The 27,729-nt window shown below is 36.9% G+C and overlaps 1 protein-coding gene across 2 annotated transcripts in view; it reads left to right on the top strand.

Moving 5' to 3' along the window:
- LOC127983806 (coiled-coil domain-containing protein 85C-B) overlaps window positions 1–27,729 on the top strand; it is a 38,137-nt gene that overhangs the window by 4,468 nt on the left and 5,940 nt on the right. The window contains exons 2-4 of one of the 2 annotated variants that reach the window (XM_052586148.1): window positions 18,453–18,532; window positions 22,145–22,183; window positions 24,771–24,872. In XM_052586148.1, the coding sequence (XP_052442108.1) occupies window positions 18,453–18,532; window positions 22,145–22,183; window positions 24,771–24,872 (221 nt within the window). The remainder of the gene's footprint in view (window positions 1–18,452; window positions 18,533–22,144; window positions 22,184–24,770; window positions 24,873–27,729) is intronic. The other variant, XM_052586149.1, reaches the window with a different exon arrangement.

The following is a 27,729-nucleotide window of genomic DNA, read 5'->3' as shown; positions in this document are numbered from 1 at the left end:
GTAGGGTCCATGTAAACAGCTAATCAAGTTTAATGGTGCGACACAAAAATATTTAGTATATAAGTTAAATGTGCATAAACTGTGATGTTACTCCTTTTCATTGCAGCTAGGCTAATTTGTAACTTATGCACATATTAATATAAAATTTGATGTAGAAACAATTTTCATTCAACTCTAGCACGTTGAATTAAATATGCAATTATATATTTTTTTGTGAAACATGATTTTACCCCAACCCAAAAGTGCTAAATAAATAAGTAAATAAATAAACAAATGAATAGTAGCAATAATTAAATCAAGATACAGCATTTCCTTCACAGGTTTGATCAGATTTCCACTCTGAAAAAACTCTTATGCACAGCATGGTGGTCTACTTTGAGCTTGTCCGATCAATGAAATGAATTTTATCATGGTTAAATCCCCTGGGGTCAATTTGTGTGGCCTGGATTCAATGTGTGGTTCAGTGTCTTTTGATAAGATGGTCCAAGTTGAGCGCATAGATGTTCGGCGTGTGTATCTTGATTCCTCAGACCTGCTAACAGCCGTATAGGAAGGTGATAAGTGAGAGAAGTGGGACCTGTGGAGGTTTTTGCTGGAGACATAGGCTAATGGTAAGACAAACAGAGAGTGGATGGGTTGGGGAGAGTGTGTGTGTGTGTGTATGAGGTCCCCTGCTCTCTTTCCTCCTTCCTCCTTAAGGGGTCTCATCAATCAGTCGAGCCGTTGGCCGTCCCAATGCACAGATGGTGCTGCGGTAATCATCAGAGACAGGTTCATATTTCACGGCAATGTTCGATCCCAAGCTGTGTTGGACAACTGCTCACAACTCTATGGAGCTGAAGCCTTTACACAGACAGGAAGTAGTGCTACATTGTTAGCATATTCTAACACTGGTTTATTTGGGCTACATGTTTGAAATGATTGACATTTTGATTGTAATTCAGATTTTGAAAGTAAACAAGATCCTGTGAAGCATTGACTCACAAGTGTCCTGTTGATCATCATGCACGTGATTATTGAATAATTCATTTTGGACCATTAGGGAACACTTAAAAAAAAAAAAAAAAGTAAATGTTGAGTTATTTATTTGTGTTTGTGTTCAACAGTGCCACATGCCTAAACTTGCCTAAATGCCTTAAATCTTACCATGGTAACTTGCGTTTCCATCAAAATGTCACAGTTATTAGAATTTCAGTTTGAATGTTTGAAGTAAGCGGGGCCATGATTTGTCAGCCTTTTTGGGTAATATCTTAAAATATCTAGAACTACTCAAGGTTCTTAAAATGCTTGAACCCGGTAATTGATGCTTGCAGTTATTTTGGATTGTTGTCTTTTTAATTCACTGCTATTGTAAATGATCTATTTTAGATCATATCAATTTAACCAACAAAACACAGCAACTACAGTTATTAGCAGTAAAGGAGAAACTATGGGTGCTTTATATTCAATTTGAGCATGAATAAAAAAGACAGATCAAAGGTAGAAAATGGCAATGGGATGGGAGCACAGAGGGGGTATTATATGACCAGTGGGGGTCCATCTGTTCTGGGACTCTAGGGAGATAAATGAAGACAGGCAATCTTCTGGCACCTAGTATGTGAGTTATTGTTTACCTTCTGAATGGATGTGGGAACCTGGATATCACTGGCTAATGGGATTCCCGTGGTAACTTAATCTTGGTCTCAATTTTGATTTTAGTTTAAAATTATGGCAAATTAAACTTAAGCAGTAAATGTCTACATCTCTTAAATAACCGACGGCATCCTACAGCTTTAGAAATACAATCAGGGCTGTACAAATAATCCAAAACAAAATTCCTGGTGCGGTTATTAAACTACAAAATCATATCTAGGAAGAAATTTAAATGATTTATCCAGATGTTTGTCATATTGCAATTCAAATCAGTTTTTTTTAAATGCAGCAATAGAAGTAGTTCTAGTGTGAGTTGTGTTAGGACTGATACTTGGTGTTTTGGTTTATCTTGATAGATTAGGTTTAATACTAGCAGGTTAAGTTTCACAAGTTTGATGTGGCTGAGTTTAAGGATGCAGATTATAAAGATGCAGTTTTTAAAAAGTGAAAAAAAGTAATTGAAAGTCTTCTTAGTTATTTTCATTAAATAATCTCTTTTTTCTGTCTGTTTTTTTACTGTCTGTGGACGTATGTTCCTGAGATACCTCATGAGGGATGATTTTAGCTGATGTCAGTAGGTTGTAAAATCACAGAACCCAGTGTAAGAATGAGGGCAGTGACCCAATGAGGGTCAAGGTGAACCCGTTAAACTTGCTCAGCCAGTTCTCCACAGCTCAATCATTTGCCAAGCCCAAAGAATGCATCTTCGTGTGATGACGCTGTATAACATCCATGGAATTTCAGATTCTAAACTTTAATTCGTTGACCAGATCATTTCCATCTTTTTTTTCTTTTCTATTATTTTTTAAAGTAGGGGTATCCAATCCTGTGTTTAACTGTACTTAAATAAACACACTTGATCGAGCTAATCAAGGTCTTCAGGATCACTAGAAACTTCCAGCCAGATGTGCTGGACCTAAACTTTACAAGAATGTGGCCTACCAGGAACAAAATTGGACACCCCTTAAGTTCAAATATTGCAATACTTGAGTTCTTTAATCAGGCTTGTTTCTTTTCTTTTCTTTAATATATTCTACAAGTTGAAAGGGTGTGCCACTCTGCTGACCAGCAAGTGTTGCTCTTTAAAAACTAGTTTTACTGGTATGCACAAGACGAATTAATCACAACATGGTATTCTTAAACAGAGCTTCCTATGTGTGCTGTCAGAGCATGTAGGACATTAAAGAATCCATGGCAGAGTTAAAGGGCAAAGAAAATGCGATATTCTACATTTTATGTGTGGCTTGGCAACAGTGTCAGGTCTTGTCTGTTTTGGTTGTTTGGCCCAGGAGAGCAGGCATGAGATTACACACAGAAACTCTCTCGACTGGTTTTAGTCAGACAGAAAGGCCGTCTGTCACGAAATCCCACATTCCTTATTGAACAATAGTGAGTCTTTCTCAACAACCTGAATAAAGGGACTTGAGTAAGACTCGCACACTGAATCCACGTGAGATGATAGAAATTGAGATAAGATAAGCGTATGGTTTGAATAAGCATTGGTCTGCTCTCTTAGTCAGGAGTGAAGTATGTCTGTAAATGTTCTGTGTCAAACTCGTTCGCTTGAGTTGGCAACACTGAGTGCTGAGTTTTCAGAGTTTATTTGTAGGTTTATAAAAAAGAAAATTAACAGAAGTGGTTTTATTAAGCGTTTTTATTAGCTGTAGCACTGACAGCATGCTGTGCTTCAGCTGTTAAACTGTTGACATAGTATATGGAAAATAAAATTGTCATTTGCTCACCCTGCTGTCCCAAATGTATTTTCTTTCCTCAGTTTCATATAATTTCATATAATGCACACAGTGAATGTAATAAAGTGTATGGTCTCTCAAAAATGATGCTTTAAAAACCTGAGTCTGACAGTTGTCTGAAGTGATGATTTATAGTTTATGATTTATAGTTTAAAATATTTGTGCTGTTCTCACACACATTTCTCTTCACAAGACTTCTCAACTGGAGAAGAATTGTAATGTAAGCCTGTCGCAATAATCAATATATCGACTTATCGCACAATATATGTACATGACCTCAATAATTTTTGGTAATGCAATATATTTCCCATTATATTTTCATAAAAATTAATGTCACCATGTTTTTTTGCATTCCACTTGTGCCTGTGTCTTCTGCAGCTTCTCATACATAATGTGGTATAGTCAGTGCTAGTTCAAATTGAAAGTTTTTTTCTACAGTTTCATCTGCAGATATGGCCGTGTTTAGGGATATGTGCCCTTGTGCATACGGAGTAATCAGGGAAAAATCTGTAGATGGTCAAATCTCTATACAGGTTATTTGTGAATTTGATTTTTTTTTTTTTCTACTTGTTACTTTGCACTTTTTGAAATGTGTGATCTTGGTTTCACATATTACAATAAATCTAATGCACTTACACCTTTACACCTTTCAGTTTCTAAGACTAACACAAAAACCTTAGACCTCCTCTGGTTTTAAAGGTCCTTGCACACTGAGTCCGAAATTTTCATATTCGTTTTTACTGAGTTCTGTTCCCTTCTAGTTGTTTTTGAACACAAGAACTTGTCTTCTTCTCCTGTGACTGTACCTAAAGAAACATGTTTAATTGCAGGTCAGGTGAAACCAAAACCAGTCTTATAATTCTTATTTGGGGTTTCCTTAAGACCAACTAGCCATTCAGGCTACTCACCGCTTATGGATTGTGAGAATAGTTTTGCATATCCTCAAGCAGTGTTTGTGACTGGAGTTTTAAGAGCTATTTGCAGCATTAATCTAGGCTTTGTCCAGGTGTGAATGCACTGATTATCTGTATATTTATTGCGGCCTAATGAAATACTATGTAATGAAGTTGATAATGAAGCCACCAGGTGGCACATTGGCAGGGTACTAGCTGCTCCAAAGAACACAATCAGCAATCCCATTATGTTGATGCAAACTGTGACCTTCATATTGTGTCAGGGAAAACTTAACTAAAGTGTCCCCAGTGTCATCCCAGGCAAATTTGGAGGGAGATTTTCCTGTGAGCGTCAGCCATTTCTGCAATCTGTCAGGACGGGGTATTCTCGAAACAAATTCACACAATGTGTCAGTCTTTCAGCTTTGACATTTTGTCCCAGTGTCCCATATGTTATTCTGATGACTTTGTCCAAATTGTGGTGTGTAATTGCTTCAACCTTTTTTTCCTAACATCTTTCCTAACGTCTTATTTTAGCAAATCATGGGATCTGGAAATCTGCAGAATTGTGGAACCGCTGAATTGTTGAAAATTAATGCCCACCTTGCAATTCGGCCATGACGCAAATGGTTTTTTAGGGTTTCTTCCCTAAAATATTACCTTTTCTTAATGCTTAAGCACCCTGCTTAGAAACAGGCCAAGCCACTGTTTATAGTTTGGAAAATTTATATATTGCTTGTCTTCAAATTTTCTTGACCACTGTCTTGCTGTGGTTCATCCTGAATTCAGTCTCCAGCAGCCTGAAGAGCTTATCTAAAGTGTTTTTACAAAGTGTATTCCTGAAAGAACTTCATCTCTGAATGATTATGTTCTCAAGCTACCTTAAGCCCTAAACACACTGCACGATTTTCAGCTGTCCCAGACAAAAGATTGGCATCGTGAAAGATTGTGACTGTTTCAGTGTTCCTGTAGCTCAATTGGTAGAGCATTGTGCTATCAAGCGCACGGTTGGTGGTTCGATTCCTCGGGAACACATGATAGGTATAAATTGATAGCCTGAATACACTGTAAGTCGCTTTGGATAAAAGCATCTGCTTATTGCATAAATTTAATTTAATTATTTTTTTTATTTTCTGTGATCGAGGCTCCTAATCATTGGTCCTGTGTCGTACAGTGAGAGAGGTTCAAAGACAGCCGTTGTCACGATCTTCGACCACAGATAGCCTACGATACAGCATGATCATCACATAGTGTGTTCACTGGCACGGTTCACTTTTACTGACCAACCAATAAAAATGCGACATGAAATCAATGCAATGTGGCGCTAAAACATAAAACTGCTTACTTCAAGCTCTTATCCCTTCCTCTTTCGCCACTTTTTTCAGCATACAAAAATATAATTGCTGATTAATGTGATTTATCATGCTCTATTTGTTTACTACTAGCGCATGCTGATGAAGTTTCATTCTTCTATAGTAACTTTTGTCGTAGCGCACGAGTCAACAGGTGTCATCGTCGTACAGTCTACACACATGTCGTACACAAGTTTATTAGATCTGTCACATGATGTGTCATGCAGTGATCTTATAGGATTGCTAAAATCGGGCTTTACACTGTTTGCTTCTGGTCTTGAATGCTCTTAGGTTTTTAGCCTGTTCATTTTAAATAAGACAATTGAAATATTGTACCAACTGTACATTTAATTAACGCTTTGAAAAATAAAGTTGACTTTTATTATATATCTAATATATGTGTGCAAAATAGGGTGAAGTACAACAACAACAACAAAAATTCTGCAATCAAGTAGACTGAAGTCAGTTTTTTCAAACAGCTTTAGTCAAGTAGCTTACAAACCAGAGAAGGGTCTGAGCAGATTAAGTTCTAGATGTATTTTCGGAATAAAGCGAAACCCTCCGGCATCAGTCTCCTGTTGCTAGGATACCATTTTTTGTGTTTTGGGAGTGCGTGCTATCCTCTCCTGTGGTATTGTCACTTTGCTATTTTTTTACTTCAAAGGAGTTCAAGGCTCATTAAAAAAAAAAAAGAAAAAAAACACCATCAGTCCCTCATTCACCAGTGAATATAACAACAGTTGTCTCTCAAACAAAAGTTCATTTCTTGCTAGAAACATGCCTGAAAACGACACTGAAGCACATGTCAGATGTTTTTTTTTTTCCTAGAAACTGTCCTTACACCAGGGACGCTGTCCCTGCTTTTCTGAATACTAGGAATGAGTTATATAACCCTCATTAATTGGAAAAATTGTGAATCCTGTGGAAGATATCAGCACTGGTTGAGCTTTGAGTTTTTACCACAAATGTGTAGTCAGGGCTCTGCAAAAACTGCACTGAAGCTGTTTCCATCAGATGAAGTCAGAGCTCGCCTGAGGTCACAGCATTGCGGTTTCATCTCTGGCTCCATCAGCGCCCAGTGGGACCAGTGAACTCTCGGTGGTCAGAGATAATACAGGACACTGGTTCAGTGGTGGGTACTGAGATCAGCCAGAATGCATTTGAATATGAACTCAGGTTTCTGCGGGAACTCGCAGACAGGTCTTGAAATGTCACATGATAGCGAAGAGCCATGCAAAATTCACACTTCTGCTATCCCACAAGGAGACCACAGAAACAGAAGTCATACTACTGCATGCACTTCTATGTTCCGGTAGACCTTCAGCCCTTATGGAAAGACATGGCTGTGGTTCATTCGCATGTTGAAGTAATGTTTTTCCACGGTCAGCTGCATAATGTGCGGGAAGATATAACAAGGAGACCTGACCATAGAAGCATACGCATAAGCTAAGGACATAGATTTATGATCGTTTTGTAATATAGACTCTAATACGTCATTGTAAAAAAATGTTTATGACTTTTAAATTCTTTGAAAAGATTGCAGATTGTGTAAAAGACACACCCTCTAAAGAAAACTGAATTGACATAGGCCAGAATGAGATCAGCACTTCATCAAAACACACCTGTAGTTTCTGCTTTCAGTAAAACACACGTAGTGGATAGAGGCAGGTGATTTCTTGAGTTTACATAACTTGAGTTTTCATGTTACCATGTTCAACAGAAGGCCGTGTCTGGTTGTTCAGATCTTACGTGGCATATCATGCAGACTGATTAAATTCCCATTGTTTCAACATTTTAAGATTATTGGCATTTGATATTGAGTTATCTATGGTTTATGTATTTACATATTTTAAGGCCATGGCATTGTACGCCTTCCAGCCTTACAATGGTCTTATGAGCTGCTAGTCTTCTGTAGCTTTCATGTTTGTCAAGTTGTACTCTCAGTAGCAGTTCCTCTGCAAAAGTGTTTACTTTCTTACTTTTTCCACTTGTGAAAGTTTTTTCTTTCTTTCTCTAAATATCTTTCATAGACCACACTACCAAGTGATATGAGAAGAGCGGATGAACTTGAATATTCCCCAGTTGCCTTGTTAACTCTCTTCAGTCCACTGCAAGCACCATACATTGTAACTAGCACTTATGACTGTTGTATAAAGCCACAGTAGACACCAAAATGCTCCGAATTGTTTTGACTGAGAACTAAAAAAAGACATTTCTGTACAGGTTCACACATGTTGTCTGACACCTTAATGTCAAATTCCTGCGAGCTGTTGAGAAGTCAGTTACATTTGCGTCTCACCTTTTGCGTCTCATCTCTTTTTTTCCCCTGAGACTTCCTATTCTTAAGTGTATTCATCTATTTTTATGTTTAGAAATGCCTTGTTGGTTTTCAGCAGTTGAAAACCGAATATTCATATAGCGTAAGACATGATTATGTTTATTCACACTTGGGTGGGTGGAGATCATCACAATGCTTCACATGATCATTTTTGCAGACTCAGTAGAAAATGCTGTCTGACCTAATATGATTTAAAATTGAATTGCTTACAATTGAATTTAATAATTAACTTAGTTTGAAGCCATACAATCATTTTGTGAGGAACATATTGCATAACTGGTAATGAAAGAGATTTTCACATATCTAATAGTAGACAAATCCCACATTGTCAGTAATCTCTTTGTACATAATGGAAATATGTTCAGTTGATTTTGACTGAGACAACGGTTGTGCTAATCTACCAAACAGAATTGTCAGATTTTCAGTAAATACCCCATGAGCAATCTCCCTGCCACCTCAAACTGTAAGATCAGCTCATATGGATTCTGTGGGACTTTGCTGCATTGCGTCCACATTGTAAAATATGTCACTTTTTCGCCAGCGACCTCTGTAATGTTAGTGGTCCATGGCAGAGGAGTGGAAATTTGTACTTGCCCAGAAACAACACAGATAATTGAAGTTCATGTCTTCCTAGATAAATACATTGGCGTCTTGGGTTACATAAGGGTTCCTCTTGCCAGTTGTGAGATCACACATTTCACTGAAATTCTGAGGCTTGTCGTGTCAGCGTTACTTAAAACTGTGTGGAATACGTTAGAACTGTACCTCAGGCGCTCTGCCTGTCACTTACCACTCCATCCTGCCCTGCGTGTGTATGTTTGTCTGCTCTCAAGAATTAAAAGTGGAAGACAAGGCAAGTCTACACATGATCTACATGTAAGCATAATGGATAGGCAGGTTTTTTTTTTCTTAATTACCATGTTCAACGAATGACAGTGTCTGGTTGATCAGACTTTATGTGATAAGTAAGAACTAGTGATATACTGATATGTTATCCTGGGGTGCATTTCCCAAAAGCATAGTTGCTAACCTGTTAGTTGGTTGGCAATGGGAAATTGTATTGCAACCAACAAAGTTGTTAACTTAGTTAGCAACTATGCTTTTGGCAAATGCACCCCAGGCTGATTCATTGTCTAGTATTTAGCTATTTTGAGGTTATAAATCCCATCACATTCTGAAATTCATGTGAATTTTCCAATTAAATGTCTAATTAAACTGAACATATTATGCTGATGATAATTTTTTATAGAAATGTTGCAAACAATTGTTATAATTCCACTATAAAAGCATGCTAAAATGATCCTGGTTATTTTTACAGTAATTATACAATACTAATTATAACTAAAAAAAATATTAGTCACCACTGTAAAGAAATAAAACCAAATGACTTATTGACCCCATAGATCCCATATTAGTTTATACAGTGGTGACAAAAACTGTGTCAGATTATATATCTAAGGTGGTTTGCCTGCCGATTTCAAAAGTCATACACTCGTTTCGTGTAACCTGAATGGAGAGGAATCTCTTTACATTTGTTGATCTTGGCATCTAGTAGTAAATTAAATATTCATTGGATATTTGTAGCTGTTGTGATGTGCTCAGCTGTGCCTCTGAAGGCTATCTGATGATGTGATGTGTCTTCTGTCCCCGAGGATATGTTGTTGTACCTCTTGCTGTGGTCTAATGTGGTCACCAACACTTAGATAGAAGGCCTGAGGGACAATGGGATAAAGGTTGGATCTTATTTCATGTTTCTAACCACTGTGTTGTTTGATTATTGACTTTGAGAAGCGTCTAATGGCAAAGTCTTCAAGCTCCATAAGGTCAACCATTTAAAAGATGCTGAAGCATCATGGAAATAATGAATGTGTGAGGATTGCACAAGGCAACAGTAATTGTTTCAAACTCCCTAATCAAACACGCTTGATTCAGCTCATAAATCAGTTGATGCTCCTGTGATTAACAATGGTTACGTGAGATATAGAGACACCCTAAATGGGATCAGGTTTGGTAAGCACTATTTAAAATAGTGCCAAAAAAAAAAAAAATCATGCCAGCTAAACAACCAAACCAAACTCTGGCATCAAACTGACTCTGTTCCTTGTAAAATTATATCGCTTTATCATGTGCCAGGTGCGACGCAAGTGTTTTCTTCTAGTTTCAGTCCAATGCAGTAATCATTTTCACGTCCTGCCCTATGTTATTTAAATAGCAAATGCATTTGCGCCCATTTGTGCACCCTATGGCCGTGCTGGTCTGAAAACAAGGTGTGTTCAGGCGCATTGTTGGCATCCCGCTATTTTAAGGCAACTGAAATCGACTGCGCCATTGACCAAATAAAACCTGGTCTAAAGTCAATGGCGCAGTATTTTTTTGGTTATTTAAAGGAGACATATTATTTCCTTTTTAACAATGTTACATAAGTCTCAGGTGTCCCCAGAATATATCTGTGAAATGTCAGCTCAAAATACCCCACAGATCTTTTATTATATCATTTTGAAAACGCTTATTTTGAGTGGAAGCAGAAACGCACTGTATTAGAGCATGTCTCTTTAAATGCAAATGAGACACTGCTCCCCACCCCTTTTCCAGAATAGAGCTGTGCCATTACAGCTCGGACCTGCTAAAAACATCTGTTTTGATACTTATTATCATGCTGAAATCGTGTATTTTGAACCATCCGAGTTTAAATGTCTGATACACGGTTTTCTGAGTTCAAACATCCGAAGCACACAGAAAGAAAATGGCCGTCAAAGCAAGACAACAGTTAGCAAGTTTTGCTCAAACTTTTCAAACTTTTGCCATGGCATTAGAACTGGTACACCGTTGTTACTTGTGAAATCAATATGACGGCGCCGTGGGTGATAACTTACAGATTAAGGGGTGGTAATATGATAATAAGATCCCTTTGCAACCCCCCCCCCATTAAACTACCAAAAGTGCACCTGGTCCTTACACTTTAGACCATGCGCTTAGATCATTAAAATAGGGTCCCTAGTGTGAAAACAGTTTCTGCAAGTTCCAATAAGTACACACTTCTTTAGAATTTTTGACCAGTTGCAGTTTGGCATTGGATGGCCTGGTCTTAATAGTTTCTTCCATGTTTTTCACAGTTGATTTCTCATTGCTTCTTGGAAAGATCAGAGCTTTACCAATGTTTGTATAATCTTTATAATCTTTGGTCCTCCTAATAACTTGATCTTCAAAACAACAGTGTCAGTGACCCCACATATTAAATGCGTTCTTAGGCAGTCAGCTATATTTCAAGCCGTCCAACACAGATAGATTAACAATAAACATGTCATGTTACATTTAAAAAGTACATTTGGTTTGACTTCAGCACAAGGCAATGAGAACAGGAGGGTGTATTTTCTGAAGGCACTATATAATTAAACATGTCTGGGAGCTCAAGCTCGTAAAACAGATTAGTTTAACAGTTTGAAGACTTGGCCACACACATCTTAAAGGAAAAGTGTTGAGTGTATTATTTCTGTATCAATTAGGGGCTGTAAAGGGAATGACAAAAATAACGACTCCTCAAACTCCACCCATCTGCCATTAGCTTTAAAAAAAAACTGCTTTGTAAAATTGCTGTACAAATAAATGTGCCATAAAACCAGATTGTTTACACTCTCTTGAAAATCAACCTGCAAATGACTGTACAGTTGTCTTTGAATATTAGAATGGGATAAGAAAATGTATTTTAACCTCAAAACATCTTCCAACATTTTACAAACTTCAACTGTAAACTAAAGACAGAAATAGCCTTTTAAAAAACCTCTCAGTTTACTAGGGGAAAATAAACAACACTTTCGTCTCCCTGAGGAGGTGATTCGACTGAAGTAAATGACTTCATTTGTAGTTGTGCGTTAAAGTGAGGATCAAGGTCGCTGTTGCAGTCAATGATTAAACTAAAAACCACTCTCCAAGCTGAGGTAATGATTGAAGGTGAACGGTAATGACTTACTTTCTTCAGTTTTTGTCCATACAATGAGTCCAGTGTTGTTTTGAACTCCATTGACTTTCATTGTATTGCTTTGATTGGAGTTCAGCTGTTTTCAATGAAGTTACATAGATTTGTGTTAAATGTCATAATGTTTGTGGTTTTAACATGATGCTTTGTTTGGTTGAACACCAAGAACAACACGGCAACCGAAGGTGTGAGGTTATTGAGAATTGGGATGTGTTTACTTGTTAAGGCCTGATGAATAGCAAGCAAGGGAGTGTTCAGAAAAAATATTTTGAAATGATTTAGTATTTCAAAATAGTAATTAAGTCATGCGGAAAGTAAACAGATTAAAGTAGTGCTGGTTCAAAAAACAAATCATCCATAACCTGGAAATAATTTGAATTAGCTATCTGGCTAAAGTGTTTTTAAAACCAGTGCTTTAAACTGGTGGTTGCCACCTTCACCTTCGGTGTAGAGATATGCCGGTATAAAATTTTCCTGTTGCGGTTAATTGATAATGCGGACCCACTTTATATTAAGTGGCCTTAACTACTGTATACTTACATTTTAATTAATAATTAAGTACAATGTACTTATTGTGTACATACATGTTTTTACATTGTACATATATTAAAAAATCTACTTGCAATTACATCTGTATTTAATTTCTGTAATAACATTTATAATTACACTGTTGACCCATACTTTACACCTTAACCCACCCTTAAACTTACCCATACCTCCAACCCTCTCCCTAACCTTACCCCATCCCACCTCAATAGCAGCAAAAGTGTTTTACAATACAATATGAACACAATAAGTACATTGTACTTATTTTTTTATGTTAGTACATTGTAGTTAAGGCCACCTAATATAAAGTGGGACCGATAATGCTTTTATCACGGTATGCGGTATTATCACGGTATTGAAATTTCAGAATACAGTATAACAGATTAAATAACTTTTTTTCTTATAGCAAAAATAACTAAACATTTAAAACAACAAAGCAATACAGAAAGTTAAATGTTTTACACATTAAAGTGCAAAAGAACTATAAAAAGCAATAGGTATCACTTCACAGTAAGACCTCATTAGTTAACCTTAGTTAATGCATTAACATTCAAGGCAAGGCAAGTTTATTTATAGCACATTTCGTACCCGATGGTAATTCAAAGTGCTTTACATAAAAGAAAAGAAAATAAAGTCATGAAGAAAAATAATCACAAAAATAAAACAAGGAATTTAAGAACTTGAAAATGAAAATGATTTAAAAATTGACTTAAAACGAATTTGACAGTTTAAAAATCGAAAATGATTTTACATAATATACAGTGCAATACATAAAATATAGTAATACAGTGTAATCCGTTCGGACATCGCATAGTGCACATTCATTAAGTGCACAGCTAAACAATGAGCAATAGCTACATTTACTATAGAAGTTATTCATCTTTGTTAATAAAAATACAAGTCTTAGATCATGTTAGCTCATTAAATAACACAGTTGCAACTTTCAATTTTAACAATGTGTTATTAAATATTGGAATACCTAAGATTAATGAATGTTCAGAATAATTTTTTCATTGGCAGTTTATGTTAACTAATGAAGCCATAATGTAAAGTGTGAATGAACGATAATGATCTTTCAGAACACTTTCAAACAATATCTAGGGCATTTGTAGTCCAGATAAAAAAAAAAAAAGAATTTTTGAAGATAAATAGCCTGTTAAGTCTAAATATTTCAGTAGTTGGCTCTGTAATAAACACCATAGGGAAAACACAAATCTGAATGGTTATTTAAAATTATTTAAGTATGGTTTAGAAAGTAACAGCTGCTTTATTTATGGGGTTTACAGGGTAAGGGCTGCATTTAGCGCCATCTGCTGTCAGAGAGTGAATGTGTGCGTCTGTCACGTGTTCCTCCATGTGCTTCTCATGCGTGCTTGTTTACATCAGAGCGTATGCGCTCTTTCAAGCAGCATACAGCGATGTTGTGCATTTTAAGCAGCTGATGGGAATACTTTTCTTAAAATGCATTCCAAATTCTGAATAATTTGTAATGTATATGTATTCACGGTATTTAGAAGTGCCCACGAAAACAATATCGTGCATATTAATCACCGCAATATATCGCATTACCGAATACCGGCACAAATCTACTTCGGTGTAAGTCTATAAGGCATTGACACACAAGACATTGGTCAGTCAGTATTGGGTTGTTGTTGTTTTTGTTGTCGTCCATTGGCCTAGTTTTTGTGGTGTTTTTGATATAGTTGGAACATGGTGGTGGACCTTCAGCCAAGCCTGCCCATGAGCCAGATCACTGTTGAAAACCAGTACACGAGAAGAAAATCAATCAAACAGCAAAGTCAAGAGGGCACACTTAAATTTTACCTTCATCTCATAAGTAAAAAATTTCATAGGGATATTGGCAAGACATTTTTACCTAAGCATTATTTTGTTTAGAGTTTGTATGGTCTACGTAATCCTAGCTCCTCCGGTTTCCCTTTATGAACAGTGCATACAGACTACTGCCATCTTCTGGTTTGGAGATGCATTTAATGCACCCGCTAGTTTGTTGTTGGCATTGTGGTGTTTTGAAATGCAACTTTTTTAACCACCCGATGTAAGGCGAATCCTAAATTGGCTGCTAGTTCATTTGAGGTTAGGTGTGTCTGGACCTTATGGGATTTTCATTTGTTTTACCATTTGTCAGGTAAAAAATTTTAAACAAAAAAGTGATATTACAACTGTCCTTAAAAAGTACCACAAATTATATATATTGTACATGTTGTAGTATAAAAAATAAATCCCTAACAGAGCAGTAGTGACAGCAAACTCTACCAATAGGAGTCCAATCTAGAGCCCATAATGGGGTTATGAACTCACGATCCAAACATGACTTCTCGCTGTCTATCTATTCCAGTCTTTCTCTGACATTCTTTTCACTTCTCATCTTTTCTTATTTCCTCTATCCTCTGGTGAGACAATAAAAGGTTGTTCAGACTTTTAAACAAGTTTTTTTTTTTCTGACTTTCTTTTTAGCCAAGTTTAAATTCTAAACTCAGACAGAGTGAATGTTTTTTTTCCCCCTATATCTCTGGTCTGTAGCTTTCCCGCCTCTCTTTAATTGAAGTTTCATTGTCTGCCGTGCTGTAGTTTTCTAACAGAATGAGGTCAGGCTGTATGGAATGAATTATTGTAGGGACTGTTGTTTGGGCTTGGACTGCCACATCTTGCAGCAATTGATCCAGCAACTTCGTGCACACACCCATTTAAAGCTTTCGCTTGGAGTTTTTTCCTTACTTGTTTTTCTTTTCCGCTTCTCTTCTTCACGAGTCATTCACACACATACGTGCACACACACACCGCTTTTGATTTGTATTTAAAACGCATGCTCGCACGCAGTAGGCAGCGCCCAGTGTGTTGCAACAGATGTTCAAAGGAAACTGAATGACAGCGTTTCTGTAGGCTTATCAGCGTGTTTCCAAGAAGTCAGAATTCATCTCAATTCTCTCTGAACAGACCCTACTGCGTTTGTGGGTTTTGGGTGGGACTGCTGTTGGAAGGGGCTGCTTGTGATGTCATGAAGACTGCTTAACAGTCGCTGCCCATGTGGCCTACGCTGAAGATTCCCGCGTGAGCCTTGTACCGCAGTGGCGGCTATAGAAGTGGGTCATGGCATTGCTGATGCGATTGGAAGCGACAAAGCGAGAGGGACAGACTTGCTACCCCACCCCCACACGCTTATCCACATCGTGCCGCCACACATAAAAACATCCATGTCAGTTCACTGAGCTAACGTGCACAAATAGCTGATCAGCACAGCAGATTTATTTGATTACTGTGCAGTGTTGTGTCTGAATACAATCGGAACGGACTCCTAACTGAAGAAATGGAGTCTAGGAGACAGTAAACCAAACTACAATATGCTGAAGGTCTACAATGTGTGCGAGAAAGGAGAACGGCACACTGTTTGACATACTATTTCCCTTTTTTAATACTGTAAAGCTGCTTTGACACAATCTGCATTGTTAAAAGCGCGATACAAATAACATGGACTTGACTAGAAAGGAATTAAATATACTTTTTACTAAAGTGCAATAATAAACACATACACGCCAAACCAAACAAACACAACCATAAAACAACGATTTGGATGTTTTACAAATGCATAAGAGTGTAAATAATGGCCGAAAAAATTTAATACAGTTTTTTAATTTGACGCATTGTATAGCGCCCAGCCCAACATCCACCTTCATTTACTATGCAGAAATAAACTATTCCATTAAGAAAGCTAGTGCTAAAATTCTGATTCATTTGCCAATATAGATAAATGACTTGAAGAATAATAATGTGCACTAAACTCTAAAAATGTATGCTACATACCTGTACGTTTATAATTACGATGAATTAAAATAACACAACAAATGCCAGTGTGCAATATGAAGCAACATGAATGACTGTTGTACCGGTAAAATAACTGGAAGCAAATGACATTAAAAATGAGGTGGAAATAATAGGTAATTATATTTATGCACCAACATGTTAACTATTATTTATGCCATTGAATCCTAAAATGTATTCATTTTAAAATGTACTGTATTACTTAAAAGCTGTTTTATTATCAGTTTTGAAAAAATTTGCTGGATCTGCGTGCTATGTCATTGAGAATTAAAATTTTTTTTAAAAAGCAACTTTTTAGCAATTTGTTGTTGTAGCCCTATTGTATGCTGCACTATATAATGTATATGCGAATCTACACCGTGTTAATTTTAAGACAAGCACTGGATGTCACGTAGGGTAAGGCTCGTTGAAATTTGAGTCAGAGGTGTTTCTGTGGATGTTGTCCTGTGAGCTGTGTTTTACAGCTAAAGGTCAGCTATGTTGTCCTCACTCCACCTGATGTCATGACTATAGTTGAGTGTGAGTCTCTTGTGTGGCGAGTTATGCTGACAGGAACATTTAGCTGCTTGGAATGATGAAAACTGACTTGCTTTGGGGTAGTGGAGTCATATTTCTAATAGCTGGTCCTGGCTGAAATGATTTTTGGTAGTGGGTGGATCTGGGCTGGTCCAGGGGGTTTGTGTATCAGAGTTGATTCTTAATCGGCTTGGCCCGTACCCATCATCATTCAGTCAGATGAAGTTAGATTAGAGCGTCATTGGGGATTTGCAGCCGCCCTGCACTGCCTCACTGTCCACTGCTAAGGGCTTTACTCAGACATTATCTATTAGGCTAATAACTAGAGCCGCCCATTGTCTACACTATGCCAACACAGTCATGTCTTAAAGTTACTCTTTTATATCAGAGGAAATGTGAACCACATTTTTGCATGGCTTTAATTGTTGCTATTTTCATAACAATTGAACATAAATTCTTGGATTAAATTATTAAAATCAGCCACAAAGGATTTCAGTGCACATAAACATTTCTTGCTTCAAGAACTTTTGACTGTAACTGTTTCCCGGCTAACTCAGCACATGTTTTTGCTCTTTGGATAACCAAATTAATCAAATGCATGCATGCTTTAAAAAAGTTTAAAAGGATAAGTTAAAATACGTGCTTTATTTCATGGTCTCCATTGCGTCTGGTAGGAAACTCAAGGAGGTCAGAAAGTTGGTCAAATGTAAAATTGCAGTGTAATATATTCTCACACAGGAAATATTTTATGGCAGCGTAAAGTCAAATTTAGTTTGGGCTCCCTAATCTAAGGGCCTGTTGCATTGCTCTTACATGTTTCCATAAACCAGTTGGTCATTTTCAATGAATCGATTAAAAACTATAATTTGACAATTTGTTTTCTTCATTACACAAAAGATTTCCCCTCCGTTTTTGAGTTATATACTGCAGTACAATAGTTTTCATTCACTTCATATGTGACCTTATAATTCAATATTGCTTTTTGATTTTTGTTTTAGTCTTGCATGTTATGAAGTCTGTGATGAGATGAGTTTTCCATGCATTATTTATTGGCGTGAACCTAGATGCCAGACCAGAATTAAACGAGTAGCATTACACGTTGATTGCTAGTGTCCAAAGTTACTGGCTCGGTACAGACCACATCAAACCATGAATGATGCTTCAAGTCATTTGAATTCTTTGACAGTGAGGAAACAGAAATGATCTCAACTGTGTCATCTGAAGGGAAGCTAATTTTAAGCTTAAAGCACTGTGGGATTAAATTAAAATCAGATATGTATGAGAAATCAAGTAAACTGAATCAGCTGAATCACAACAAACCCCCAAAATAGATCACAGGCTGTATTCTCAAGTCTTTAATTAAGCTGAAATTTCACCTTGTGAGAGTTAGCGGTCCAAAATATCAAAGGTATATGCATTTTGGGCCAAAGTGACTTCAGAATGCTGCACCTGATGTGCCAGTTTTTGTGGTTTAGGGCTGAAAAATAAATTGGGATGGAATTTAACAGCAAAAACCAATTCATTCATTGACAACAGAAAATCACTAGAACTAACACTGCAGTTTTAGTTGTTGTCGTTTTCTCAGTTGATCAAATTTTTGTCTTTGTCTTGCAGATGCGTCCTCAAACTACATTCGCCAGCTAGAAACCAAGGTCCGGATTCTAGAAGACAATAACAACAAACTGCTCTCACAAGTAAGGACTTGAAAAATCTCTTGAAAAATGAGTAATCTACATTTACCAATGCCATTGGGTGCCAATATTAGTGGTGGCAGATTGGGGTTACGAAAGAGGCAACCAATCTTTAATTCATGGTGGGTCAAAATGTGTTAAATTGGCACATAGCATCCCCTCCAGCAGGAAGAAGGAGCAGCTTACCGTCACGCCGGGATTGTGTGGGCTTCTCTAAAGCGTCTGTGGCCTCAATTTAACCTCCCTTGTGGAGAATGAGTGGGTTTTACCAACCGAAAGAGCATTTCAAACTCACCTATTTATCCTGAAGGCACCACAATCAATCTGCCCATCACCGAATGTCACAAATGTATTCACCCGCCACCATAGTACAGACATCTACAACAAAACACTTACCGTGAGCCCATCCAGCAGAACAGCATTACAGCCCACTCTCCTCAGCACTTGAATAGGATTTGGCTAGTTCTCTCACCCTCTCCAGCTTGTGTAGATGTGTAGCTAGGAATAAAACGTTCATGTTTGGAAAAACAAGTGAGGGGCAATTACATCTTCATAGCTTCACATAGGTTCCTATTGTAAAGCTCACTGTACTCGCAGCTAAAAGGATAGTTTACCTCAAAATCTCAAACTTAACTGTAGTCTGATGACAAGGTTGCGACTACTCTAATAATTGTTGTGAGAATCAGGTCCTCTGTTGATTATTTCTTTAATCAGTCAATAACTGGTCAACTTACCAATGCTGCATTTATTTGATGATTTCTTAATTATCATTATAATTATTTTCAACACTGAAAATGGCTGCATAATATTTCTGGAAACTGTGATACCATTCAAAAGTTTGAGGTAAGATTAAAAAATATATACTGTATATACTTTCATTCAGCAAGAACATACTGTGAAATAAATAATTATAAAGAGAAAGTAAAGACATTTATAATGTTACAAAAGAACGGTTTTCAAGAACCATTACTTATAACTGAACATATCAAATGAGCGTTTCTGAAGGATCATGTGACCCTGAAGCCTGGCGTAATGAGCTGATCACAGGGATAAAATAGAAATCAATTATTTTAAATTGTTATAATATGACAGTATTATTTGTATACTTGTAAAATATATTAATGGTAACAATGTTACTGTATTTTTTAACTCATAAAAGCAGCTTTGGTGACCTAGAGACACTTATTTAAAAAAAAAAAAAAAAGTTTAAATCCAGAACAGAAGTGTGCATACTGTCATTTATTTTTGGAAGGAACGTCATTATTATGTAATTATACATTACAGTAGTTATATAATTAAATAATTAGCATGTTAAGACTTTTTAATAATATTTTATGAAAATTAATCTATATCATGTTCTCTTATGTGCTTTGTGTGCCACATCCATTAAAAAAAGGTTGCTATTAGATCTCAGGTTTGCCCTCAGTGACATCAGAACATAAATGAGTCCTGCACTGCTTTGTTGTGGATTCATTAAGCTTGCAATGTACTGCACAAGACATTCCAGATCCCTTTTCACTGTCGTCATACATGTAAAAGAGCAGCTAAATCATTTTTAGCATTTAACCTATTGTGTTCCTTGGACACATTGGTTCAGAATGACATGGTGATGCTTAAGTGATTGAATTCTCAGTCTCCAGTGAAAATAAAAACACTGTGTGGGCGCTGGAAATACTGACTACAAAGCAGTTCTTATGAAGGCCTTTGTTGGTAACATTCATCACACAGTATTCATAGAAAACAAGCGGAGAGTGTTGGCTTGAAAGAGTCCTTGGATCTGTAATAATTCTCTGTTTTAATGATATATCCTCATAACGTTTCCATTGCCAGTCCCCCTTTGTCTTGCAGTGGATGTGGGTGTACCAGACGGCGGTACACTTAAATTGTTGTGCCTTTTTCGAGGCATATCTATTTGAGTCTCTTTCTCTGAACATGTAGAACATAGTGCAGGGAACGTCTGAAAGCATTTTATCCCCAGGATGGAAGGCACTTTATAAAGCCATGATTAAAATGCAAGAGAGTGACTTTCTCCCTCTGGTCAAATAAGAGAAAACGGTTTGCGCCCATCGCTGCAGGCCTCTGAGAATGAGTGAATTCACTTGAAGCATGATTAATTCAGAGGAGAGCTCAGTCCTTCAGAGAACACTGTCCTGAGCGCACATGAACCGAGCTGAACCCTTGATTTCCCAGGATACCTACGCTAAGCTTTTCCTAAAAGCCATTTCAACTGTTGTGATAGATAACACTTTGGTGTACAACTTACTTTAAACCCACATGACCCTGAGAACGACAGGTCTGTTTTCATGGAAAGGTCCAGAAAGTCTTTATTTTGCGGATGAACTGGTAATAACTGGTCACACACCTGATCATGGACTGAAACTGAAATAGAAGGATAGCTGCAAACAAAAAGAACATTGTACTTGTATGCACCATTTAGTTTTAACCGGGAGCCCAATAATAGGCTAACATTTTGCATTAGAAGACCTCATGAAATCAGCAAAATAAATTTTGGGATAGCTCACCCAAATATGTCAATTACCCTGTGATTTCCTTCAGACAAAATAAAATCAGATTTCTATTGAAAAAAAAAAAAGTAATGTCCTTGCTTTTCCAAGCTTTCTAATGGCAGTGAATTTGGGGTTGATATTTTGAAGCCCCTAAAAAGTGCATCCATCCATCATAAAACACGCCCCACGTGACTCAGGGTGGTTTATAAGTTAACTGGAGCGATGACAGTGTAATCTAGATTATGGTTTATAAAGTATTGAACATGGATATTTTCTAACACAAACACATCATCACTTCAGAAGGCATGTATCAACCCCCCGGAACAATGTGGGGCACTTTTTATGATGGATGGACGTACTTTTTTGGCCTTCAGAATCTCAACCCCAATTCACTGCCATTATAAATCTTGGAGGAGCCAGGATATTTTTTAATATACCTCCAACTGTGTTCATCTGAAAGGTGAAAGTCACATACAGTTAGGATGGCTTGAGGGTGAGTAAATCATGGATTGATTTTCATTACTAGGTGAATTTAATTTTATTACTTTATTTGAAAAATGCTTTGGTCAGTTTTAAGCAAGTACAAGGTAAAATCAAAGACTCTAAAGACAGAACCTCCAAGAATAAAAACCCTCTTTTTTTTCTACATTATCTTTGCTTGTAGTAAAATCCACTGGCTTTGTTTACATTAAAGGAAATTCAACAGGTGACTGTAATAATAATTAGGCCTGATTTTAGGTCTCCAACAAAATGTTTGATTTTACACTGAATAATCACAAATCTATGATGACATTTCACAAAATTAAGACGAAAGGATTTGCGTTTCATTCAAGTGTCTAAATTTGAGTCTGGTGATATCAGATGGCAATCTAATGTTGAATGTCCTGCAAAACCAGACATAAAAAGTCCAAACATTATTATCTGACTAATCAGACCTGTGTTTCCCAAAAGCATCGTAAGTTTAAGTTGATCGTAGCTCCATTGGTTTCAATGGTTTCATTGCTTACGATACTTTTGGGAAACGCAGCCCTGGTTATGATAGCTCTTGTGAAGAACATGTTCTTGTATTTGTTTAATCGGTTTGTGAAATGTGTTTTGTGTTCTCCAGCCCTGTAGCCGTTATAGCTTATCAAAGCTGTCCATGAAGGTAATTTTATCAGACATTTGCTCAGTGATGGCTAGCTCTATGTCCTCCTGTAGCTGTCTTCTTGCTTGTTCCTTATCTTTACTTTCACATTCTTTGCGACTTCAAAAGCAGGTGTGTATTATGGCATGCTAGGCTAAGCGCTTGTGCTAACATGCTGGGCTGTGCTCGGGGCTTCTGGCGCATGAGCTCATATGCTTGTCCCTCTCTGTTGAAACGTCTTTGCGATCTTATCACTTATTCAAGCAGCACAGGTAGTGCAGCGTCAATTTTTCATGTCTGACAAACTGATGGATGTAAAGATGAATGCGAACATGTTTCAATATTTAATAAACACCCACTTATCTGTCTTGAGCATCGTCCCATAAATTTTCTAAGAAAATGCCCCACTCTGTGTTTTAGCGCTGTCTGTTGTGTTTATATCCAGTCAAATTGCTTAAAGTCATATTCGACTGTTGAAGAAAATAAGGTTAGAATTTATTGTTAATGTTTTTTTGTTTTTTTTAACCCAGTAACTGACTAGTCTGTTGTTGAGTGACAGGATTGATCATTTCCACTCTGGTAATTACATGTGCGAAACACTTACTTAGTCATATATTTCACTAATTCATTTTTCTGATGTTGTCAGAGCAACAAAACGATCAGGTGAGGAATTTTGGCCCTTTAAACAGGCTACATTCCAGCAGTTCCTGTTGCCTCAGTGATGGAAAAACACAGTCAGTCCACAGGAATCCTGACACTCCCTCAGTGCTTTCAGGTGCATTTGAAAATAAAGATAACATAACTACACATAAGCACTTTTGACTTCTGCCACCCTTTGTATATAATTACATTAAAATACTTTTAAGTCATCCTTTGGACCACCGAAATCTGCCAAGGCACTCTGGTGGGCTCTGGGCCCCTGATCAAGAGTCAAATTATACAGTATGTTTGTAAAATAATGAAAATATGTGTTAAAATTAGGGGTGGTAATTTAACACGTTAATTAGATTAATTAATTATGGAGAGAAATAACGCGTTCAAATTATTTTCGCATTTAACCCTTGCCCCGTCCCAGACCTATGTGGATCATCTGCCATTTCATAAAGTCAAACAAGTGTCCTCATACAGAATGAAGTTGACTGAAAATGTGAAAATGCGGAGAGTTTATGGGATGGGGTCAGAGCAGCGGTTCTCAATTCCAGTCCTCGCGCCCACTGCTTTGCACATTTTGTACGTTTCTCTTAGCACTTCAGACGTTTGTTCTATTCGAACATAAGTGCCCTGCGAAGTGTACATCACAGGATATTCCGCCATGATTCCAGTTCAAAGCGAACGTATATGTTCCAATCAGAGTGCACTGAAGTGTGCGAGACGTGAATTTAAATTGTATTGATTTACAGATATATGATGTCACAGTTTGTATAGACTCTGCGCAGCACAAATCAGTGAATGAATGTTCTGAAGTCAGGTAAACATCAACGGATTTCCCCTGCTCATTGAGTAGGGAGCAGTGAACAATGGGAACACAGTTCATGCACGGAGCTCAATTCTAACAAGATGATTATCTGAATCAAGTGAGAAACATGCAAAATATGCAGAGCAGTGGGGCGCGAGGACTGGAATTGAGAACCACTGGGTTGGAGTAAGGAGAAAAAAAAATAGTTTGTACATTATAAAAACCATTACACCTATGGAATGTCTCCATTCTTCAACAAATTCTGCAGAAAATGAAAAAATATATAAATAAATAAATAAATTGTACTTCTTGTTTCTACACAAGTACATCAGTCCTTGATCAAGGTGTCTTAAATACCATAGATGGTTAGTGGGTGATACAGTATGTTAAGGTTGCAGACGGATGTGAAGTTCATGTCTTCCTTGCTGCCCCCTTAAACACTGTTTCTCTTGTAAAAGAGAGTGACAGAGTTATTTATAGGTCTTTCTTACAGTGATTACATGCATTCAGGGAACATGAAAGCAAGAAATTGAAATGTCATAAGGATCAGTGGTGATTAAAGATGATGCCAGCTGGAGCCCGTGGGTGTCTTTATTATAACAGCATGAAGAGATTCCAGCTCACATTTTGGACGGACAAGAATACTTAAAGGAGGTGCAGGAAATGCTTTGTGGGGGTTTGTTTTGGTCCTGAGCTGAAAGTGCAACAGAACACAACTTTGAAGTCATACTTCCTATTTCGAAAGTTGATCTGATTTTATCGCAATGTAGGTATGTGTCATTACACAAACAAAAGAAGATATTATGAAGACTGTTGGTAACCACACAGTTGACGGTAGCTGCTGACTTCCACAAAATACTATGAAAGTCAATGGCTACCGTCAACTGCAAGAAACTCACACAGATCTGAAAGAACTTAAGTGACAACTGAAATTACAGATTTATCTTTCTTAGGGTGTACTATCCCTTCAGCTTTTCTCTTCTTTCTTTCATACGGGCTGTGATCTCCAGACTTCTTGCAAACACTTTTTTTCACAACTGTTCCTTGCCACTTTTATTTTCTTTGAGAACAGTAAAGCGTGTTTAGTTCAATGGGATGTTTAATATGCACCGAGTCATAATGCCTCTCTTTCCCTCTCGTGTCACTCGGCAGTCTAATCCAGGAGACCTGCGAATCCTGCGGAAGGGCATGAACCTCTACCACTCCGAATCACAGCTGTCTTCCCTCCCCCAGAGGCAGGAGGCCCTACTGAATGTGAGTGACCCTCAGAAACTCTACAAACAAATCAATCCAACCATATTTTAGAAAATTCATTTGCCGTATTTTTCATTTCGTCTGAAATTTGTTGCGACTAATATTACAAAGCGATTTTGTCCTATAACGCAAATTGAGACAAAAGTGCGCACATATATTTGAAATGATAGATTTCTAGTTTTGCTTTAAATACATTTTTTTTTTAGCTGTTTATAACATTTGTATTATATTATATTAAAGTTTGTTTTATACTCATTTTAAAAGTGTAATTTAAATTTTAAGGATTTTTTTCGTGGAGTGAAGGGAACTCCAATATTTATAGTGTTTACAATATTTGTAAATTATTAGTTTTGTTAACACTTTAGTATAGGGACCAATTCTCACTATTAAAGGTACAGTTTGTAGGACCTGCCACTAGAGGGCGCACTATCAAAACAATAACAATTGCGTGGTTTGATGACGCTAAGAAGGAGCATTGGTGATGGGATTTGTTGTCTTCTACCCAACCGCTGATGGCCATCAATCAGACGGAAAGATTAATCATGGATTTAACGCGAGTTCAACGATTTGCGCGAGTAGATTACATACAAAGTCAATGCAAAGACACGATCAGACACGATCGATCAGACGCGTCCCCACACGGGTCTAGAAACGCGATGCCCCACATTTGGCGTATATGCCCCATAATACTAATCTTGTTGATCGTTATAATAGCATACGTTTTCTGTAAGGATACGACTCAAAACAACTCACATATCGAGTAATACACAAGCGAGATCGGCATCTCTTTCTAGTTGAAGTTTGTCGCGAAGCTTCTTCCGCATTTGTCCGACACTGTTGTCATGTGGTTTCTACGTCAGTAAAGGCGGTAACAAAGGGTAACTAACGTCATTAGATTCATAGCCATGCTACATACTCAGATATAGTAGGTGGCGGTATTCACCTGATTAGACATGGTTGCAAAAGAAGAAGAAGAAGAAGAAGAAGAACTAATGTCATTGACAGGCGGCCTGTGTCTTTGTTTAGAATGGGAATTTTCTCATGATTTACAAGTAGTTGAAAACATTAGAGATATTGTTAGTAATCAGCTGGACAAAATATATAACACTAGCCTAGTGGTTTTTGGATATTTTACTGCAAATATCTTACAAATTGTACATTTAACTAGTCACTTATTAGCACGCCCATTATTAACATATTGGCTGTTTATTACTTAAAAGCATATAATTCTGCATGACCATATTCTACATCCCAAATCCCAATACCTAAAGTTAATTACTAATTTACTAACTATTATTAAGCAGTAAATAGGAGTTTATTGAGACAAAGGTTATAGTTAATGGTATGTTAATGGCGAGAATTGGACCTAAAAATTAAGTGTGACCATTCAGTGTTTTACCTAATTTCTGTGACCTACATCGATGCAACTTTCTTTTTTCTTTTTTTCCCCAGAAAATAAGGTAATGCAATCTTTAAATATATATATACTAATAATTAGTCAAGTCAGTTTACATATCTGCATACGCTTGATATAATAAAAGTCCTGCTGGACAGTGATGGGATTCTGTTTAATGATAAACAAACTTTTTGACATTTGTCTCAAATGTTTTCAGATACTTTTGTCGGTAAATATTTATATTGTTTAATTCAGTTAATTAATCAGCATGTATAATCATTAAGTTAATTCGTATTTCAATTTGTAATCAGTTGACAGCCCGATAAAAAAATAAAGAAGAAGCAGCTCAAACTAGATATCATGGGATATTATTCCAATATGAAAGCTTAGCCTAATCAGTTTAGCTCTATTCAGCAACAATGTGGGGAAAAGGAGATCCTTGGTGCATTAAATCTTTCATCTGGTATAGACTGCTATAGGCTTTTCCTGTACAGACCTGGAGGCACTTGTCCTACCTTTGAAAACTTTTCCTTTCATTTTCCCTTGGAAAATTAACAGACCTACTGAAAATACGACGAATGAATAAATGGAAAAGCAAATGCGCCTTTGAACGTGTAGCCTTCAGCCAGTGCACAGGAAGTCTCACCACCATGTGTTTCATGTTGCATGCTTGCTTGAGAACCTTGCCATCGTCAGCCGAAAGTCTTTACAGCATTAATGCAGAGCTTGTATTGAAATTCCTTCAATTGTTTTGACTCAGCATCTCCTTTGAGAAAACAGGTCAAGTGCCAGTTTATTTTAGTTGACCTTTCATGTTTTATAGGTTTTTGGTGTCACTTCGTAGCAGTGAACAAAGGCATCAGACATTACCAACACATGTTGTTTTGTGTGTAAAATTAGCCAATGATAAATAGTTAAAGACAGTTTGCTTTAATTACTATTTTATTACATAAGCAGTTAATTTGTTCACATTTTATTTGATGAAAATATCATTGGTCACACTTTATTTTCCCAAATCATTAACTTTGACGTAAACTCCTAATTTCCTGCTTATTACTAGTCAGTAAGATTTAAGTATTGGGTAGGATTAGGGATGTTTAATACGGTCACGTAGAACATGTGCTTTATAAGTAAATTTTATAAGTATTTATAAATATTTTATTAATAGGCATGATAATAAACTTGTTACTAGTGAGAATTGGTCCCTATACTAAACTGTTACATTTTTATTTGACTACCTAAAAAAAATTTAATTAATAAAAATAATAAAAAACACCAGTACAACAGACCAGACTTTAATGAAATCTTTTAACATGTCGAGGTGTATTAATTTACATGATAGACATATAGAAGATTTATAACATTGGCTGTTTTATTAATTGCATGTGGCAAGTATACAGAAGTACTGGCTTTTTAGAAATGAGTTTGAGTGCATTAAGAGACCTAGTTTTTCACGATTTA

Source organism: Carassius gibelio, chromosome B20 (genome assembly GCF_023724105.1).
Source record: "Carassius gibelio isolate Cgi1373 ecotype wild population from Czech Republic chromosome B20, carGib1.2-hapl.c, whole genome shotgun sequence".
Classification (NCBI taxonomy): Eukaryota; Metazoa; Chordata; class Actinopteri; order Cypriniformes; family Cyprinidae; genus Carassius; species Carassius gibelio.
This window is presented reverse-complemented; position numbering and strand designations above follow the sequence as displayed.